Source organism: Podarcis muralis, chromosome 13 (assembly GCF_964188315.1).
Source record: "Podarcis muralis chromosome 13, rPodMur119.hap1.1, whole genome shotgun sequence".
Classification (NCBI taxonomy): Eukaryota; Metazoa; Chordata; class Lepidosauria; order Squamata; family Lacertidae; genus Podarcis; species Podarcis muralis.
Genome location: NC_135667.1, coordinates 17,385,864 through 17,406,220, shown reverse-complemented (window position 1 = coordinate 17,406,220; position 20,357 = coordinate 17,385,864). Strand labels below are relative to the sequence as shown.

At 52.0% G+C, this 20,357-nt stretch overlaps 1 protein-coding gene across 17 annotated transcripts in view; it reads right to left on the bottom strand.

The window, feature by feature from the left end:
* Positions 1–488: 488 nt before the first annotated feature.
* EPN1 (epsin 1) overlaps positions 489–20,357 on the bottom strand; it is a 33,032-nt gene continuing 13,163 nt past the window's right edge. For 2 of the 17 annotated variants that reach the window (XM_028751689.2, XM_028751688.2), the window contains 11 exons: positions 20,059–20,308; positions 13,402–13,541; positions 12,876–12,983; positions 10,126–10,227; positions 9,081–9,152; positions 7,690–7,791; positions 6,723–6,981; positions 5,727–5,894; positions 5,393–5,494; positions 4,668–4,910; positions 489–3,306 (listed from right to left, as the gene is read on the bottom strand). In XM_028751689.2, the coding sequence (XP_028607522.2) occupies positions 2,957–3,306; positions 4,668–4,910; positions 5,393–5,494; positions 5,727–5,894; positions 6,723–6,981; positions 7,690–7,791; positions 9,081–9,152; positions 10,126–10,227; positions 12,876–12,983; positions 13,402–13,541; positions 20,059–20,308 (1,896 nt within the window). In that variant the 3' untranslated portion in view covers positions 489–2,956. The remainder of the gene's footprint in view (positions 3,307–4,667; positions 4,911–5,392; positions 5,495–5,726; positions 5,895–6,722; positions 6,982–7,689; positions 7,792–9,080; positions 9,153–10,125; positions 10,228–12,875; positions 12,984–13,401; positions 13,542–20,058; positions 20,309–20,357) is intronic. The other 15 variants (XM_028751690.2, XM_028751691.2, XM_028751693.2 and 12 more) reach the window with 15 other exon arrangements.

Sequence of the window (20,357 nt, the reverse complement as noted above, 5' to 3'; positions counted from 1 at the left end):
GTCCTAAGAGTTATTGTTGAAAGTCATTATTCTTCTACCTAGGTATGACTTAATGGTGTGGGTGGAGGAGGAGGGTGACTCCATGTTCTCATATTTCTGTGGTTCCAATCCTAACTTACCTCGACATTTCCACCTTCAAAGCCCTCCGGCCTCTGATTTTGTACAAGGGGAGCTCAAAACAAAGGGGTGTGTCATCTCAGGAGAGGCTCAGTCTCGTAGGAATTCACTGCATGAGGAAATGATGGCCTAAGTCAGGGATGGAGACCCTGCCACCCTCCAGATTTTCTAAGGTGCCATTTCCAGTCGCTCTGAGCCAGCACGGCCAGTAGTGAGAGATGTCTAGAGTTGTACCCCAGCAACAATCGCGGGGCAGGGCAGCACACAGGCTCCTCATTCAAGGTTGAAATGATGAACATCACCCTCATCTTCCTCCCACCCGAGCCCAGCTCTGCCCTTCTCCCTCAAAAGCAAACCCAGGGGCCAAAGCCTTTGGGTGCCATAGAAGAATTTCCATTTATTTCATTTCATTAATAGCATTTTTCTGATGCATACCAGGGTAGGCTTGGGGGCCGGGGTGGGGAAGATAACGGAAGGGATGGGGTAGATCCAAGAGGGGGAGGGTCACATACAGCCACTCTTCCCCACCCCAACCCCTTGACCAATGACACAATGATTCTGCAAATATACTGACTGGTGTCGGGAGAAAATTATCCCCTGGCATGATTGGGGGGTTTTTTTGGGTGGGGTGGGGGTGGCGGCAGCAGCAGCAGCAGGAAGATGTAGGATGTCCCACCCACTTTAGAAACACAATTGCAAGAGATCTGGGGTGGCAGAGGGTGGGGGAAGAATGAGGGATTTAGCAGATTGTCCTGGGTGCTAATGAGTAAGCGCCCCCACCCCCCGTAGCATAAAATAAGAATCGACAATCACTTACAGCAGCAACACATATACACATACACGCACACACGCACACAAACACGCACACGCAGCCTCAGACCCTCCCTTTCCCCACAAGCTGTTGGCTCCCAAAGGGCCAGAATCAGCCCACCTACCCATCTCCCCCCTCCCTCCCTCCTTCAACAAGTCTTGAAGAACGGTGGGGGCTTCTTCGCTGTGCTGCGCTGTCGGAACGGACGGAGGACTCCGCTGTTTTACAAGTCAAAGATGGCACGTCCTCTCTGGGGTCTCAAGTGGGTCAGCAGTGGGAGCAACACCCCCAACCCCACAAAAAACCCTACACATGCACACAAAGGGGGAGGTTGCAGCAGGAAGGGGAGAAAAGTAGGTCACGTGTGGAGAGTGGACGGCTCAGACTGCATTTGATCACCCCCTGTGCGAAGAGCGCTGCAAAGTGGGGTCCACGGGTTGTGGGTGTGGCTGCTTGTCCTCTCCTCTCTCCCCCCCCCCCCCGGCTCCCTTTTCAAGCAATGCGCACTGTTGGCATAAGAGAAAGAGAGGGAGAGGGAGAATTTCCTCCTCCGCAGGGACGTTGTTGCTTTGTCCACACTCATCATCCGAGTCCTCACCCTGGCCTGCTGCAGTCCAGAAATGGAGAAGGGCAGCTGGGCTTTACAGATCCCCTGCCGTTTCACATCTGGCAGGGGGCCTTTGGCTGTTTCTGGGCTTCCACAAAGCAGGCCAAGAGAGAGAGAGAGAGAGACTCAAATTCTGCAATAGTCCCCCCCCCCCTCCCCGGACACGTTGCTGTTGGAAAACGTTTTCTTTTTTTAAGGTTCTCAAGAGTATCGATCCTCCGATGGCTTCCAGGTTCCTTCTTCACAGCAGGCTGTGTTGGCTGTCCCAAGTCCCCACCCCCAGAGGTGTGATGCGCCGATAGGGCTCCACGATCCTTGCAAAACGAAACAAAAATGGTGGCTCCCTTCGGCCCGGGAGTCTGCAGAGGGCAGACGGCAAAGTGTAGCGGTGGCCTCGTCGCCCTGTGAGGAATGATGGTCCGGCCCCCCTTTCCAGATCCAGCTTTTGGTCTCTGACCGCAGATTAGTGGTATCCCGCCTGGCCCCGGAGACGGAAGAGACAAGTATTCCCAGTGTCTCAACCGTTCCCAGGTGTAGTGAAGGGGATTCACTGACGTCACCCCCTTAGTGGAAAAAAAAAGAAGAGGCAGAGAAGGGCTGGTCCCAGCACAGGGGTGGGGCAGGAGGGGATGGAGATGTAACCAAACATCTGGAAGGGAAGTGGGGGAGTGCCTACCAAAATAAAATCATAATTTAAAAGGACAGTGTCCATCTGTCTCTCCCCCCCCCCCACTACCCGCAAGGAAACTTTGTTTGGAAGGGCCTGGGAGGCAGGTAGAGGCACATGGCCACTTCTCTTCCTCCATCCCTTCTGCAAAAGGGAAGAGAGAGAGAAAGAGAGAGAGACTTATGAAGGAAGGTGTGGGAGGGGTTGACCAAAATAGGATAATCCCCCCTCGCCTTTCAACATGGGAAGGGTTTCTGTGGCCAATACGGGAGAGGGCACAAAGAACAGCAACAACAACCACCTGCCTTTGGAGAAGACCCACGCACACACCCCTCAACGCCCCCCACAACTCTAGATCTGTTGTTGGTTCGTAGTTCCCTCCCCTCAAATGTGACGCTGAAACCTCAACTTGAGTTAGAGAAGGGAGCTGCCCCTGCTGCCGACAGAGGACAGCAGAAATGGGGTCTCCCAGCTGCCCTGAAGAGCAGTGGGGGAGGGGGGAAGGAGGAGCTCTTCAATTAAGCCCCCAAACCAAAACCAAAAAGAGAAAAAATTAAGTCCACCCTACCCCCAACATGGGGGTGGAGGAGCTCGCAATAAGGACTTAAGTCTCTTCCCTTCCTTCTCTCTCCCCCCGCCTTCCCGGCTGCCCCGTTTTGTGGGTGGAAACTAAGGGCCCCCCCTTTGCAAACTGGGAATGTGTGGGGGGCTGACAAGGGGGTGTCATCCCCACAGGGCTAAAAGATCCCCCTGATTATAGCAAGAAGGGGTTGGTGCTGCCCATGGAGGCGGCTGAGGTGCTGCTGGGGACGACGCCAGTGGGCGGCAGGCTCTGAGGGGGCAGGCCCATGGCAGGGAGCCCCATAGTCGGGACAGCGCCCAAAGGCTGCACCCCCACCATGGGGGAAACGGAGGCCAAGGGCATCCCGGGGGCCATGGGGGAGACAGAGACCATAGGAGCTGCGGCAGGGAAGGCAGGGGGCGCCGGCTGAGACAAAGGGAGGACCGGACTGACGCGGAGCTGGTTGAGCGAAAGCGGGGCAGCGGCCGTCGCCTGGAAGGGGTTTGTAGTTGAGGCAGACGCGGCTGGGGCTGGGGCTGAACCTGCAGCAGATGATAGAGGAGAGAGAAAGGAGGAGGAGGAAGAAGAAAAACAAGTTAAAAGGAACCCCAAAGTCCTGGGCCAATGTCTCCGACCCTCAACTCTCAGGAGCCTTGGTTTCCTCTGCAGCCCCATAAAACATTATCAAGCTCTGCAGGATCAGGCCAGTAGCTCATCTACTCCAGCATCCTGTTCTCACAGTGGCCTGAGATTCCCAGAAGCAATTGTGGCTGGCAGCCATTGATAGCCTTGTCTCCCATGAATTTATCCAATCCTCTTTTAAAACCAGTTGACGACCATCACTGCCTTCTGTGGGAGCAAGTGACAGTGTTTAACTACGCGCTGAAGCACGGAGAAGTATGTCCTTCCAGCTCAAGGAAGGCCTGGCTTAAAGCAAAGAGGACTTGTCTCATTTGCGCCTTATAAACAAGGTCAGTAATACAGTGGTGCCTCGCAAGACGAAAAGAATCCGTTCCGCGATTCTCGTCGTCTAGCGGTTTTCTCGTCTTGCGAAGCAACCCCATTAGCGGCTAAGCGGATTAGCGCTATTAGCGATTTAGCGGCTATTAAAGGCTTAGCGGCTAAGCTGTTAAAAGGCTATTAACGGCTTAGCGGCTTTGAAAAAGCGGAAAAAAGCGGGGGGGGGGGAATGGCGAGACTCTTGCGAAAACGTCTTGCGAAGCACGCCCATAGGGAAATTTGTTTTGCGAAGCGCCTCCGAAACGGAAAACCCTTTCGTCTAGCGGGTTTTCCGTCTTGGGAGGCGTTCGTCTTGCGGGGCACCACTGTACTGAACTGACCTGTGGCTCCTACATCCAAATCTACTGTGCTTCCCAACCTCCCCGCTCCAAGCTCAAACATCAGGCTGGGAGCAGGACAGGGCAGTATGGAGTAGTAGAGGAGGTTTGTGCATGTTTGTGAAGCAAGTTTCTAGGCCTCATGGATGTGATGTTATGCATGAAGGTGCTGGGCAGAAGATTTCTGGTGGGTAAGGCGGGGTCTCTGCCTTGCATAAACCCTCATCGCAACAATGAGACTCAATGTGGCGACATTACACAAAATAAGCCGCACAAACCAACTTCATCTGCAAATTTCTCCCTGGTTTACCCTGGAAGAGATTTTTAAGCCCATCAAGAGCTTTGCTTTTAATCCTGCTTCAAAACAGCAAGCCCCATAAATAGGGGGCCAGACAAGAGAGTCCTGGCAAGAGCTTCCTGCCCAATGAGATTCATGCAGATATAAGAAGAGGTGGTTCTTTCCCTCCCCGTTCTGACTTGCATGACTCAACCAAACAGAACTAAGGAGCTATCCTTCTCTCTGCCCTGCTTGAACCCCCAGAGTGCCCCGGCCCCAGAGCGCTTACCAGGGGCTAAGAAGGGGTTGGAGGCCTTTGCAATGCTAGAGGCAGTAGAAGGCTTGCTGACCAGGGAGTCCAGGTCGACGAGGGCAGCGTTGGGGCCCAGAAATGACTCTGGGGTCTTCCGCGTTGGCTTGGAGATCTCGGGCAGCGACCCGCCCATGGAGGCCATGTCAAAAGTGTTGGGGCTGTCAGTGCCACTGCCGGGTCGGCAAATAGGCACCTCCCCGGCTAAGAGGGACAGCTCACCTAAAGAGAGAGGGAGAGAGAGAGATTGGTGGGGGCAGACAGGAAAGAGTGGTGAGAGAAGGGAATGGAAGATGCAGAAGAGCACAGATCAAACATGGAGGGAAAAGACAAAGGCCAACAGAGATACACCCTTCGGTTTTTGCAACAGTCATAGGCACACGCTCCCAATTCGAATCATGCAAGGGTCAGACAAGCTCCGGGATAAAGAAGCCGGAAAGGGGGGGGGGGGGAGAAGGGGAGAAAGAATGAAAGAAAGAGACCCCTCTTCAAAGTACATGCAGGAACAAAACTGGTCTGTGGGATGTCACTTCTGAGCTGAGTTTGGCTGACCCAAGAGAGGGCAGAGGGCAATGCCAGGAACCGCTGCCACCCAGTCCCAGGGGTTGAGAGTAAGGAAAGTGGCAGGCAAGAGACAGGGACATGCAGGGCGAAGTGGAGGTGCAGAGGTGAGAAGCCGGAGCCATGCAGGGAGCAGGGCTCACCTGTGCTGCTCCCGGATTTGGGCAGTGCCGGGCGCAGGCTGTCGAAATCAGAGAACTCGTCCCCATCCCCGGGGCTGCCAAACTGCTCAAAGCCTCCGCCAGCTGGTGGGTGGACAAGGCAGAAGGGGGAAGGGGGTGGGCCAGCAGGGTTAACAGGAGAGCAAGGGCGGAAGGGACCCGTTCCCCGCGGACTCACACAATCCTGCGCTGGGGGTCCGTTCCCTGCATCTCGTTCGTGGGGATAAGGCACCCAGGAGCCCCAGTTCCCAGCCGGCCTGACCCAAGCCTCCCTCCGCCAGGCCAAGGGGGCTCAGGAGTCCTCGCTGTCCCTCACCTGCTGTGCCGTTCGTGCTGGGCTTGGAAGGGGAGCCACCCCAGGGATCAGAAAACGTGGATGCCGGAGCCCAAGGATCGGGCGCTGGTTTCCCTTGGGACGTGGGAGCTGGTCCAGATGACCATGGATCTGTGGGTGGTGCTGCCGTGGTCCCAGAGGAACCTCCACCTGGGGGAAACATCAAGCGGGTCAGACTTTATCAATGTCTGGGGAAACATCCTGTCTGCTGTGCATCAGGACGGACGTGTATGCATTTGTGTTACACCTAGGAGTCCCAGGTTGACGCAGACAGAACGGTAATTTAGTTCTCTGTGGCCGGTGGGCGTCGTGCCTGAGATGGTAAGAAAGCTCTGCGACGAGAGATCCCTGCATCTTTGCGAGGTTTGAACACTCACAGGGAGCTGCTGCCTTATACCGAATCGAACCGCTGGTCTTTCTAGGCCAATGATGTCTGGTAGCAGGCCTCAGGTGGGAGTTGTGTTCCCATCGACTGATAGTTTTAGCTGGGGTGGGGTGGGGTAGGGGGGTGGCCCAAGGAAGGAACCCGGGACCTTCTAAGCACAAAGCAAATGTTCTTACCATGGAGCCACAGCTCCTCTCTGGCAAATAAAATAACACCACCCATCAAACAGGGTCAAATGATGAATTGCCTACTAGTAAAAAGAAGGAAGGGAAGGGAGAGTCTTGAAAGGAAAATTGCTGCAGAGCCGAAGCACAAGAGTTATTATTTAAATGTATATCCTGCCTGTCTTCCACCACACAGCGGAAGGGGGTAGACAGAGAGCTAGCTGAAGTGGTGTCTCCCACCTTGGAAGGCAGAGAAACCCATAAATGCCCCATAAAATGTATCTTTTTTCCTGGTAGGGGGCAGGAGAGAAATGAGTGAGTGAGGAAGGTTGCCTAAGCCCTTTCAGTCAACCTGATTTTAAGCAAAAGGCTTAAATGCTGAATCATGTTTATCATATCCTGATCCGTTCCGTCACTTCTCGCTCTTACCTTCAGGTTTCCATGGGTCACTGCTTGCAGCCGGGGCACCTCCCCATGGGTCTGGGGGGGCTGCAGGAGGCGCCGCAGAGGCCCCCCACGGGTCTCCTGTAGGGGCTGCTCCGGTAGCAGATGGTCCCCATGGGTCAGTGGGAGCTGCGGATACAACTGGGGCAGAGCCACCCCAGGGGTCAGCGGGAGCAGGAGGGCCGCCCCAGGGGTCCGCAGTGGGAGGGGCGGTGAAGACCTCCGCAAGATCCATGAGGGATGACTGCATGTGGGGCAGGTGGGGAAGGAATGTGGGAGACAGGCAGAGAAACGGGTTATGGAATAATCACGTCTCTATTGTCCCATTTGGAAAACAGCGACAACCCCCGCAACACCGCCACGCCCTCCGCTTTATAACACCCCAAGAGCAAGAATGGCATAGTGGTTAGAGTATCAGCCTCGTCTACCTCATAGATTACTGTGGGTAAATAAACACTGTACCCCCATTTTGAGCTCGTTGAAAGGAAAGGTGGGGTATATCTCTATCTCAAAGGAATAAATAGTGCAGGTCAGTGGTTAGAGTGCCAGATTAGGCCCGGGGAGGTCAAGGTTCAAATATCCACTCAGTCCCTGGGTGGTCCTGGACTAGTCTCTCTCTCTCTCTCTCTCTCTCTCTCTCTCTCTCTCTCTCTCTCTCTCTCTCCAGCCTAGCTGACTTTACAGGGCTCACAAGAGGCAAAAAGGGGTAGGGAAATCTACGTACATGGGAGGAGAAAATGGACCACTGTCATATGGTTACTACCCAGAGCACCTCCTTGGCAGGAAAAAATAAAAATAACAGTTTCAGATGGAAATTAAAGTGCTGCCTTGCAGGATCGAACCAAGGCCTGTGTACCTGGCAATTATGCCTCCAGCAATGCCCCCCCCTTTCTATTCTCCCCTCCCCTCCCTGCTCCAGGTACCCATCCAGAGCCACCTGCCCGGACCCTGCCTGCTCCACCCTCACCTCCTCCTTGGCAGGCACCGTCTCCTTTTTGCTCTCCTCAATGGCCATCTGGAGTCGTAGGTCATCCCCACGCCGGATCCGCTCTTCCTGCAAGGGGATTGTGGGAGGGACAAGAGGGCATCAACAGCGATCACGGGCCAGGGGCAAAGCAGTTCACTCACCTTCAGGAGAGGCAGGCAGCGCGGAGGTTTCATGGCCCAGCCTTTGCCCAGCCTGGCGCCCGCCTGGCACTTAGGGCCAAAGCCACCCTCCCTAGCTAGGAAGGGTTGTGCTGGCTGGGGCTGGTGGTTTTGGTGCAGGGCAACAGGCTGGGCGAGGGCCTGCTGTAGGCCGTGTGCCAGATGATGCTTCAAGCAGCCGCCACTACGATTCTGTCCAACTCAGGTGGGCAATCCGGAGAGCCAAGAAAGGAGCCAAGGGCTGCCCAGCTCCTCCCACCCCCACCTCTTCATGGGAGCCCTGATTCGCCCCCCCCCCCGCAACCCCCCTTGAAAATGCAGGTGCCCAAGCGAACAGCACCTCGTCTACATTTGCCTCCCTTCTAGGCATTCTGGCTCCAAGACCACCTGCCCCCCCCCCATGCTGAAGTGGCTTGGCCAGCCTTTCTGTTCTGGCGTTTCCCCTTAACTTCTCCCTTCCTCCACGCTGCTGGTTGAAGCTAGTAAGCTCCACTCGCAAAGGGAGAAATCAGAAGTCTTCCTCTCTCCTTACCCTCAAGCTCTAACCAGGCCTTTGCCAACCTGGTGTTTTGGACTACAACTCCCATCTGCCCTGGCTGGCCCGGTTGGGGCTGATGGGAGTTGTAGTCTGAAACATCTCAGGGGGCCAGCTTGGCAAAGCTGCTCCAATCTGTTAACTACCACCTTCCTCATCCTCCGCTAAATATCCACCCACCCCAAAACTCCCTTACTCCAAGGGATGGCCTCCCCTTTCCAGCCAGCACTCCTGGCCCCAATTTCCTCATGGCTCAGGAAGCTCCTCCTCCTCCTCCTCCTGTCCATTGCCTCCGTTCTGCAGAAGACACACGCAACACCTGCCTCAGCAGGCGCCAGCGACCCATCGCCTCTCGAAGCAGCAGGACACGCGGACTGACCTGTCCTACCTTCCGGGCCTCCCTGGGAAGGGGAAAGGCACCTCGGGAAATCTTGACTCTACACAGCGGGACAATTAAAGAGGTCTAAAAGTGAAAAATGGAGACACGGCACCCCTGTTGCCATCGCTCTGCTTCGGGACGTGGAGAGAGAGAGAGAACGCTGAGTTAGTGGGGAAAGTGTGAGGCTGGGGCCTGCTCTGGGGCCGGGGGCGGAAAGTGGTTTAGTTGATTATTTCGAGAGGAGGAGCTGCTGTGGGTGGGGGGCAGGAGGTGTGCGTCTAACCTTGTCATGTTCCTCTTTGCTCAAGCTAAGGGCTAGCTGGAGCTGTAGGTCCTCGTCGGCCACTGCAGGGGGCTGGGGGGGAAGAAACACAACGTAAGAGGCATGGAAGGGAGCTTGACATAGCGGAGGGAGGGAGGGAGGGGCGGAAGGAAGGAAGGAGAAGGTGGGCAGACTGCAGGCACCTCCATTTCACACAACCCGATATCGCCACATTCTGCGGCAAACGCCCATTCGATGAGCGGTCTCCTTACCACCCGGATTCTCAGCTTTCTCCATCCATTGTGCTTCCCCTCTGCTCAGCTAAAGTATTCTTCAGTGTGAATGGGGGAACTACCTTCCCTCCCAGGGACACTTGTGCTCTTCGGGGAAGCCCTTGAACCACAGCCCCTTATGCACTCCAATTCCCCCGAGTTGTCTATGCAAGCTGCTTGAGGGGTGTGATCTAGGAGCGATTCAAGGAGGAGCAAGCTTCACAACTTTGTAAAGAGGCCAATCCCAGAATCTTTCTCTCCTGATCGCACTTTAATAAATCCCCGGCAAGACATAGAAATCACAGAGAGCTAATACGGTTTAGCAGCTACAGGGCGAAGCTTCAAGGTGAGAATCTGGGTTCAAATCCCACAGAAGCCAGTCAGGGGTGCTGTCAGGGTAAAGGTGGCACCGGGGATCCCTGGAAGAGCAGGAAACACAGGGGTGACGATGAGCCCCGCTCTTCCCCCGCGCTAGGAGAGACTGCCTTCTAGAGAAGCAGACATCCTCTATGGCAGGAAGAAAGGCACTTCCTTCTGGATTTACAAGTGGATAACCTGTGACTCCAGATGTTGGACTACAACTCCCATCAGCCCTGACCAGCAGCCATGCTGCCTGGGGGCTGATGGGAACTGGAGTCCAGCAACACATATAGAGGGTCGCAGGTTCAGTGCCCCTGTCACATAGGAAGCTGGCTCCTACAGAGTCAGACCACTGGTCTACCTAGCTGTGTATTTTCTACACTGACTGGCATCATCTCTCCGGGGCTTCAGGCAGGAGTTTTGCCTCGTCCTACCTGGAGATGCCAGGGATTGAACCTGGAACCTTCTGCATGCAAAGCAGGTGCTCTGCCACTGAGCTTCAGCCCTTCATGCTGAAGGACATGCGACTCCCCAAACTATTTCAGACAGAAAGGGGGGGGGGGAGGAAAGGAAGAGTCGTTTGTGCCAAGGCTGGACATCTCTGGTGTAGAAACAGGCACCCCCCCCCTCAAAATAAATAAGTATTTCTAGCTCAGTTCCCTGGATAGTAAAGTTAAATTGTTGTGGGTCTTTCTGTCTCCCCCCCCCCCCCGCCTTTTCGGCCTTCTCTTTTGCAAACAACAAGGGTAAAGTGGAAGGAAATGCGGCATGAAGGAGGAGGAGGGAAGTGGAAATAAGGTGGCAAAAATAAGGAGCCAAAATTAAACGGACAAGGGTTGGGATGGGGGAAGCAAACACAATCACCCCACTTGGGAGGAGCCACAGAAAAGGAAAGGAGGCGACAAAAAAAAGCAGGACTTAGGGTCTGATTGGCCGTTGCGTGTGTTGAGTGGCAGGTCTAGGCACAGCCAATGGGAGCTGCACGACTTATGTCCAACCTGGCGGCCCCCCTCCAGAGGCTATGGACTACAGTTCCCATCAGCCCCTGGAGGGCGACAGGTTGGGACAAAGGGCTGCCAGAATCACAGAAGTTCTGTGGGCAGGGAACTGGTGGGTGTCTGGCTGGGAGACAGCTTCCTCCTCCATCCTCTCACTCAAAGGAAGAGCAGGCCCAAGTAGCATTAATAATAATAATAATAATGGATAGAGTGTGGGGCTAAAGAAAGAACCTCAAGCGCCAAGACTGACGGCTCAAGAGCTATTTGTGTTGTTCCGCTGTGAAAGACCGGCAGGCAAACCTGAACAAGGCGGCAGCCCACGCGATCCTGGGTGGTTGGAGGTGGGGGGGGCAGCGCTGCTAAGGAGACTGGTGCTGCGGGAGAGGTTAACATACAACAGAAAAAAGGTAGGCAAAACCTGGTGTCTTTGAGGGGGCAGGATCAATTGGTGTGGACCCTGTGCGACAGAGAACGGAAGCATTCCCGATCTCCCCCAGCCAGGAGGGAGAGCTCGTCACCGCAGGGGGGGCTCTGTGCGAAAATCTGGATGAAAAATCTCAATCAAAAAGCCATTTCCTGTCGGGGAACGTCGGTTCAAACACATCTGTGCCTCGCTTTTGTCTCTTCCCCCCATTCCTCTCAAACCACAAGTAGTACTGAGGAAAACAAACAAATGAATAAACAGACCCACAGCTACCCTGAAACCTTTTAACATTTCTACCCAGGATGCACTGCGGCGCAAGATGGCAGCTAGCAGACTGGCCCGCTACCCATCAGCCTCTGCTCCCAACGTGGGCCAGTGGAGCGCGTGGCCAGCAATTCTAGTCTTCCGTTCCCCCAATGGGGACTGACTTCATTACCAAAATGCTTACGGAAAAGCTCAGCCGCCCACAAGGCTCTGCTAGCAGCGTCTGCCCAGAGGGGGTCACACACTAGAAACAAAGCTGGACAAGTCAATCTGTTCATTGAGTCAGCATAAATCTCATGTCCTCCCTTCCCCCACCTTCCTGGTCAGCAGTTGTTGTTTTTTGTTGTTTTTAAAAACCAAATGAACAGGGGGCATATTTTATAAATTGAGCAAGAGCTGGAAGGTCCAGAAGGGCTGACATTGGCCAATAGCTGAATCAGCTCTGCCCACCAATTTTACAACTCCACCAAAAAAGATTCATTTACAGAGGAGGCATGAACTTCATGCCCTTCTGGGCTGAAATTTTAAGTATTTGATTGGGGGGCGGTAATTGTACAGTTTCAGCAGTCTTATTTGGTAAAACCAATTTATGCAACTACTACAAAAGTAACCATCTTTTAACTATTGGGGTGGCTGGTCAGGAGGGTCTGGGCCTGCTGGGCTGAAACGGATCTTTGCCCCAGCACTAATGGGATGTACTTTTATGAATTCTATACATTTTACATGGTGCTCCAAATCTCCCCGCCGCTTTCTAATTAGTGAACCTTTTTTGGTGCAGGGTGGTAAGCCATGGTGAATCTTGCAACGTGTGTGTTTTAAGTTACCAGGATCCTCCTTTTGGACTTTGTTCACTCTCTCATAAGCCAAGGCACAGGCAAAAGCTTCTTTAGCCCTCTCACTGAGCGCATCATTTTATCTGAATATTTTTTTTTAAGGCTGCTGCTCAATAAAAATATTTTCAGGCCAGTATACATAGAAAAGACAAACATTAATACCAAGCAGAATAGATAACAAAACAATGAGGCTTCCTTTTTAATGGCCAATAAAAGCACTACTATGAGGCACTTGGTAGGTAAGCACCCCTGGGGACAACATTGTCTATAAATGAGGCCACCCCTGAAAAGGCCCCGTCTCACTTTAAATCATGGCAGACCCCAGGGGAGGATCTCCAAAGGTGATCTTGGCAGATGAACTGGGGAACATCCAGGCTCCTAGGCCTCTGGCTTTCTGGACTGTCTTACAAGCTCCTCCCAGTATGGCCAGTAGTCAGGAACGATGGGGATATCTGAAGGGCCTCCAGTTGGCCTCAGTTGCCATTGAGGCTGAGAAAGAGGCGGCGAAAGAATCCTTTGCTTCTGTCTCAGCTTGGGAGAAAGCATACAAGGTGCAGAATAGTGTGGAGGGGAGCAAACCCATCTCCCGCCTCCTTATCATTATCCTGTGCAAATATAGTTGGTATCATCACTAAGTGTGTCAAAGAGAGGGGGGGAATAAAAACCTGAGATGATCCACTTCCTTTCCTCTCACGAGCACCATAGATTGGCTCTTCCCTCCCTTCAACATGATTACCATGTTTGTTCCCCAAATTGCAGGGCGGTGAGGGGGGCTGCAGAAATATCAATGGGTAAGTGTGAGAGAGCTCAACAGGCTTGCCCCTGTTATCCCCATTGGTAATCATGGTGGGAAGGGGGAGCTGAATAAGGCTCAGTTTCTGAATCCAAGGGACATGCTCAGGAAGGAGATTAGCAGGCCAGCATCTCCATGGACTGCCTGCTTCTGAGCCAGAACCAGCTGGATCTGAGGGAAAGGCTTTTCCTCTAGGAAAGTGCCAAATTAAAAGAGCTTGTAGCTCTGCTTTCCTAGTCAGCTTTTATTATTTGCCTGCAGGAGAAGCCTTGAGAACACAACAGTCGATCTCCTCATCTGGGGGAGCAGGGCGTACCCACATCTCTCTCCAAACGTCCACAACCCCCACCATCCCTTCCCTCCCCGCCCATCCAAAGAGTCGCCAGTGACAGATTTACCTTGGCGCTTACCTGCTCCGCTTCCTCTTTGCTCATGGCCAGCGCCAGCTGTAACTGCAGCTCCTCTTCCCCACTGCTCTGGGGCCAAGCCTGCTCCGCTTCCACTGGGGCATTTGCCAAAGATGAGGAAGCTGAAGAAGCTGAGAAACAAGGAAGCGGGTGGGAGAGAAAAGGGTTAATACCACCAAGGTGGAGAGCAGGCAGGAGAGAGAGAAAGTGCTATGGGGAGGCAGCATCACTGGAGAGAGCAAAAAGCAAACCATGGTGTCATGGTTTTCAGAGGTTTTATTTACAATAAAGAAGTATATAATTTTTGTTAAATACCCGTAAAAAAATAAAAACAGCAAAAGGGCAGGCAAACTGGAATCTACCTTACAGGTCTTTGGGTTATTTGCAGTAGATCAGCATGGGGTTCAGAATTTCAAGAGTTAAACAATAGCAATGCAAAAAAACCCCACAGCTGAATACCTTTTCCCATGGCTGCCCTTGTGCTAAATGCTTCTCTTTCAGCCTCAGTGTAAAACAAGACTATCAAGACTATGCTTTTCTGCAAATCAGTGTCAAAGTTTTGTGTCCCTGCTCTATGGTAACTCAGATGTAGATCTGTATTCGTACTCACACAGGTTACCCCAGTGTATGGCTCATCACGGGGTTTAGTGGGTAACTGACTCCATCCCCTCCCAACCCACCACTCTGAATTTGGCTCCAGCTGCTAAGCACATAATGAATCCCACAAGTTTGCCCTCCCCTACACAGCAGTGGACTAGGACTTGACTAGACCCAGCTGCCAATCTCTGCTCAGCCAGAGAATGTACAAATGGACAAGCCATAGCTTGGAGAAGGGCACCAAATTAAAACAGCAAGAAGGGTTTGCAAACAGTTCAGCTCTAACACCAGGGAAGCCTTGGAGTCACGGCTGAAGCATTTCCAAATCTCAGGAAGCTGCCACAACATAGGACTGACTGAAACGCTATACGAAATCCCTAGCTGCTCAGGGGCCTGAAATTTTACTAATTCTCCACGGCAAAAAGTGACCCACTACAGAAAATGTGGGCATTTTAACTGGCGGCAGGTTACGTTTTTCTGCCCCACAATCTCTCCAGGCCCCTTGTATTCTGGGCTCTGATGGTTCTGAGAGCTCAGTGGATTCCTTGCAACTTTGTCAAACACCGTGCGGAGTGTAATAATAAAAAAGCAATCCTTTTTAACCTTATCATCTGCTCTGAGCCAACAGGATAAACCGCGATCAGTTTTAGAAATTTGCAGAAATTTTGGAAAAGCAGGTGGACATTTCCCCTAGCCACTAGTAGGAGGCACACCTGACTGCAGCATGAGGTTCACATTTGATACATGTCAGCAATTAGCATGCGCAGGAGAGGGGTGGGGAAATAAGGACCCTGGTTCAGCTAATAGCACATGGATGGAACAGCCGTCACACCGTGGAAGATCCAGCCCCAGTCTGTGGCCGAACCTTGGCAGAGATGGCTGGGGGTGGTGACAGAGCGGAGAGAGGAGAATGGCCCAGCCGCTGTGCCATGACCTGAATAGAAGTCTTCCCCACCCCTAGACAGCCTGGCACCAACTGCCATCCCTCATTAGCGCAGGGATGCAGGCGACCGCACAAAGCAGTGTCATGGAGGTGGGATTCCGGCCATGGCTGAGACGGAGGTGGCCGAGGGAGGAAAGGGAGAGCAGTGGCTTTCCCTGCTATAGTCAAGGTCATTACAGTTTTCCTCCATTATCGCCGCTGCCACCACCACTTTCTCCTGAAGGGAACAAGTTCTGCCAGCCTGGTACATGGATCTACCCTCAAAAGAGGAACTTGCCTGCCAGATGATTCACTAATCTTGCTCTGTGGGCATGTTTTCCCTGTCAGAGGGAAACCCGGCAGGGAACTGTTGAGTGTGTCTCTCTCTCTCTCTCACAAGCCTGGCCGAAATACATACGGACAGCACTAGACCAAATTCCTCTCGCAAACGGGAGGAAGCTTTTGAGCTCCGTGTCAGCTAATGGGAAAGTTATTTTGCCCACCGGGAAAAGGTTTTGTGTAACCGACGCTTGCGTGCTCTTCAGATAACAGGCACAAATCTGTCAAAATGTACAGGGCATATTTGGAGAGCTCGGTCTCTCCCACATCTCATCCTTGACAAGAAAGAAAGAAAGAAAGAAAGAAAGAAAGAAAGAAAGAAAGAAAGAAAGAAAGAAAGAAAGAAAGAAAGAAAGGGGTAGATTGGAATGGAAAGGAGCAAAAATGTAATTATCTCCGATGAACTAAGGGGAGTCATTGGCATATTTTAGCCTTGCTCGGGAACAAGTCCCGTCTGTTCAGTGGAGAAATGAGATACTTATTCCCAAACTTGACTGAGCTGCCACTTACTGGCTTTCTGGAGCCACACTGAGGAGTTTTGTGGGCCTGGGGAAGGGCTTAGTAAACACCAAATACGTGGCTTCCTAGGCCTCTAAGCAGACTCATATAGGCCCTGCCGTTGCCTAGCAACCACGGAATGTTCATCATCTATGTTGGGCCCATCAAAATGGCAGACTGGGGATGAGGGTGCAATTGAGGGGGGAAGAATAGTATATAAAGGGATGGGAAACAATGTGTGAATTTGGGAAACGGAAAAGGGTGATAAAAGAGCAGAAGTTGGGCTGTCAAGGTGTGGACTTTTAGGGATTCCCTCAACCTGGAACTATCCAGAGTGCTTACGTGCCCTTTTGGAACCTGTCTGGCTATTCCAATTAACAACTTAAGGGGGGGGATCACTGTGGCTTTATTATATGAGCCCAAAGAAAGAGATGGTAGGCTAGAGAGTCAGTTCTCCGCAAGACTTCTTGTAGGGCTTGTAGAGAACACTTCTTGTAGGGCTGGGCTTAAAGCTCAACTCATATGACACACCCATCATGAAAGCAGATTCTGAATCAAGAGGGAGGATGACTAAAATCAAAGGCAAAGAGCTCAATTAATTTGCAGTTGTTTCTTAACGTCTTCCAAGCCACGTGGAAGGCTCCAGCAACTACCCTTTTGAGAAACAGTTTTTGGCTCCATCCAAGCTTCAGTCCACACACTTTGTCCTCCAAAGAGAGACCAGCTAATGAGGAAGCATTAGGCCTAAACCACCAATGCTGCCACTACTAGGGACAGGCTGGGGTGGGAAGAAGAGGAAGAGAAAAATGGAACTTCTAATCTGCAACAGCAGCAGAATTCAGAACAAGCCAGATCAAGGAATCAAGAAGCCGCCTTAGAACAGATCAGGCTATTTGTCCATCTAGCCCACAGTATTGTCTACTTCAGGTGTTGGGAACCCATGGCCTGCCAGCTGTGGCTGAACGCTGACTCCCATTAGCCTTGGCCATTGGCCAGGCTTGCTGGGGCTGATGGGATTTATCGTTTAGCCACAACTGGAGGGCCAAAAGTTCCCCCACACCTATTTTACTCTGCCTGGCAGTAGCTCCCCAGCATCTCAGGCAGAACGAGGTCTCTCTCAGCCCCTGATATACAACTCGTTTGAGTAAGATATGCCAGGAGTTGAACCCAAGACAAAGCACACGCTCGACCACTGAGATATGGCCTCCTCTCTTACTGCAAAATCAGAACTTGGGGTCACCCAATATACCTGACTGACGTGATGGTGGCAGCTATTTTTAAATAAAAAGTGCTCTCTACTCTCTCTGCCCACTCTCTGCTTTTCTCTTCAGGATAACCTGCCTTGTTCTGGGTCCTCCTGTCCTATCCCAGCCCAAAATCACCACAGGGATCCTGATACTTCCAAGAGTGAGAGGCTAATGCTCAGGACTGTCGTAGGCTGAGTGGAACTGCTGCTTTTTATTTATCTGCGGTTGTGATTTTATAGTTTTAAAGTCTATAGTCCACTTTAGAAGCGACTGTATTCAGGAATTTATTGTATTGTATTTCAATCAATGGGCTTAGGAATGAGATCAGGTGGTCTGTGTGATTGAAGCATTGGACTTTGGGTGTTCACCAGAAGAATAAATAGCAGCAGACTGGCTTTCTGCACGTCGAGGGTGGGGGTGTTTCTAAGTGGGAATACGGATAAGGGGTAAATGATAAGCTCATTCAGTATGGGCTGTAGCCCTTTTAGCAGACTGGAAGACAGAAATTCCCCCTGCCTCTTGCTTATTACATGCCTCTAATGTTTAACCAATTCCTCATAATTCTGCCGAGCAGTTTAGAATAGGAAGCAAAAGCTACTCCCATTTCCTTATCTCATTCTGCCCTGCCAGGCACTTTGCAAACAACAGAGTTGGAATTTGATCTGGGGGTTATCAAAATGGAAAGGGGGCACTGACAGATCACGGAGGCCTGTAACTCAGCCTCTGAGCCTGGCGACCCGCCAAGCTCAAGAGGGAGGGGAACGTGGTTCTGCAGAGCCAGAGTCACCTTTTATCAGGGATGAGCGGCTGCCTCTGACATTTCAGCAGGTAACATTTCAGGAGAACCAACAGGGAGCAACATAGGGATGGGCCCCAAAGACCTTCCCAGGACAACTTCAAGGAACAACCCAAGAGAGGAACATGTGGTTTTTCTTCTATCCAGTATCCTCACAGAAGGGTCTTCTGTGCACCATCTTCTAATCTCTCCAGCCTTCTTCCCCAAGCTGTTGCTCTCCAGACGGTTTTGGACTGAGGCTGCCGTCAGTCCTAGCCGGCAAAGCTGTGAGCACCAGGTTGAGGAAGGCTACTCCATGGGAACAACCCACTATTTTGCCAAGGGAGGATATATTTTCCACCATGAGTGGTCTGTCGGCCAGAAGAATCTAGCTTCCTGTTCCTGTCCAGACTGTCAAGCTGTGCAATAAAAATATTATATCCACATCACACTTTCCTCCCATGAGGAAAGTCCACTGGCATGCCTAAAACTCCCAGACAATTACTGACCAGCCCTGAACCTGCTTTACAGCTGCGTCATATGGCTCAGATGATGCCCTGGTCTGGTATGAGCTAGCACTAAAGAGTTTTCCAGCTACAGAAAGCGCCAACACCAGACATCCACAAACTCGGCCCTCCAGATGTTTTGGGACTACAGTTCCCATCATCCCTGACCACTGGTCCTTTTAGCTAGGGATGATGGGAGTTGTAGTCCCAAAACATCTGGAGAGCTGAGTTTTGGGGTGCCTGACCTACACAGAAGGTGAGAAGTTATTTCAGTACAGAGGAAGAAGGCCTGGGGAACTATCATTCTTCATGAGAACATAAGAAATGCTCTGCTGGATCAGACCAATGGCCCATCTAGTCCAGCATCCTATTCTGACAGTGACCAATTCAGATGCCTGTGGGAAGCATGCAAGCAGGACCTGAGCATAACGGCAACTCTCTCTGCCTGCAGTTTCCTGCAACTGGTATTCAGAGGCATATCAGTACCTTCCTCAAGGACTCACCTCAAGGTGCTAACTAGCAGTGGACCTTTGGTCTTCCCAGCCTGAGCAGGTGGTGGCAGGAGAACAGCGCAAGCACAAACCCGCACATTCCATTGCTGATTTTCCTTACAAACAGAATGTTGTACACTTCTGCCTAACTGCACCTTGTTTAACACTCCTCACCTCAGTTTGTTTTGCAGGTGGATCTGGCCCACGGACTGCCATTGAGCCATTCCTGCTATAGGAGACCACCTGAAGGATCTACTTTGAGTGTTTGGGGTTGTTTTTCACTAGAACCCCCAAGATCCACTAACTGGAGCCTAGTGCAAAAGATGGACATTGGGCATTAAACCCATGCTGAGCACTGGGATTAGTTCTGAAAAGCAGAAGAAAAGTGAGCTCCTTCTCCTTCCTAACAAACATTCACTCCTGGTTATAGCCACTGCCCCCAAGCATTCTTTGTGCCAGTGGTATAATTTGGAAGGGGATCGTTTTGTTGTTGCCACTGTTAAACAATTGGGAGTCAGAAGTCTTTGTTTATCTATCTCAATTCAGTGGTGATATATCAACAGGTTCCAATTCACCTTCTGCCTACCCCCGCCTTAGAACCCAAACAATCCACTCTTAACTCAAATGGAAGGCGGTCAAGGAAGAGCTCACGCCTCCCCTTCTAACTGCTTGTGCTCGCTACAAATGACATTCGAAAATGTATTTCTATATAAAAATGTTTATCCCATCCCCCTTGAGTTGGGTTTTATGTAGTGTGCCTTGCAGTTTGGTTGTGCATGGGAGAGTTGAGCGTATCCTAACCATATTATTCACACAACAACCCTGCACAATAACTTAGGCCAGGGTAGCAGATGTGTTGCCCTCCAGATGTTGTCTGAATCCAACTCCCACCAGCCCCAGCCAGCATGGCTAAGGGTTAGGAATGATGGGAGCTGTTGTCCATCAGCATCTGGAGGGCACCACACTGGCCATTTCTGAGCTTAGAGAAACAGCAACTGCCCTGAAGTTGCACAGTGAATTTCACAGCTATGTAGTGATCTGAACCTGCTTATACTCCATCCCAGCCAACGTGGTGCCCTCCAGATGTTTTGGACTACAACTCCCATCAGCCCCCCACGCGGGCTGGCTGGGGTCTGAAGTCTCAAACATCTGGAGGGCAGCAGGTTGGCAATGGCTGCTCTTAACAGCCATACAGGCTCCACAACCCATCTTAAGAGCTTGGGCAACACTTGCCAGCCTGACTGACGCCACCCGGCTGGGAATGAGCACTCACCGGTCGCAGTCTGGGCCAGCTTCTCCTTGGTTTTGAGGGCATGGGCCCGCTCCTCCTTGAGACGCTCGTCGTCTTTGAGGAGGGCCACTAGCTGCTTGGCCTTCTCCCGCACGTTGACTCCCTGGTCCTTGCCATCGCGGTCAACGTACTGGAAGTCTTTTAGCGTCTGGATGGCGTAGATGTTCTCCTTGCATTGCTGCGCCACCCGCTCCGAGCCCGTCTTGATCAGGTATTCCATCAGCGTCATGGCCTGGAAGAAGAGGGAGAAAAACAGGATTCCAGCTTCCAGCACACCTGAT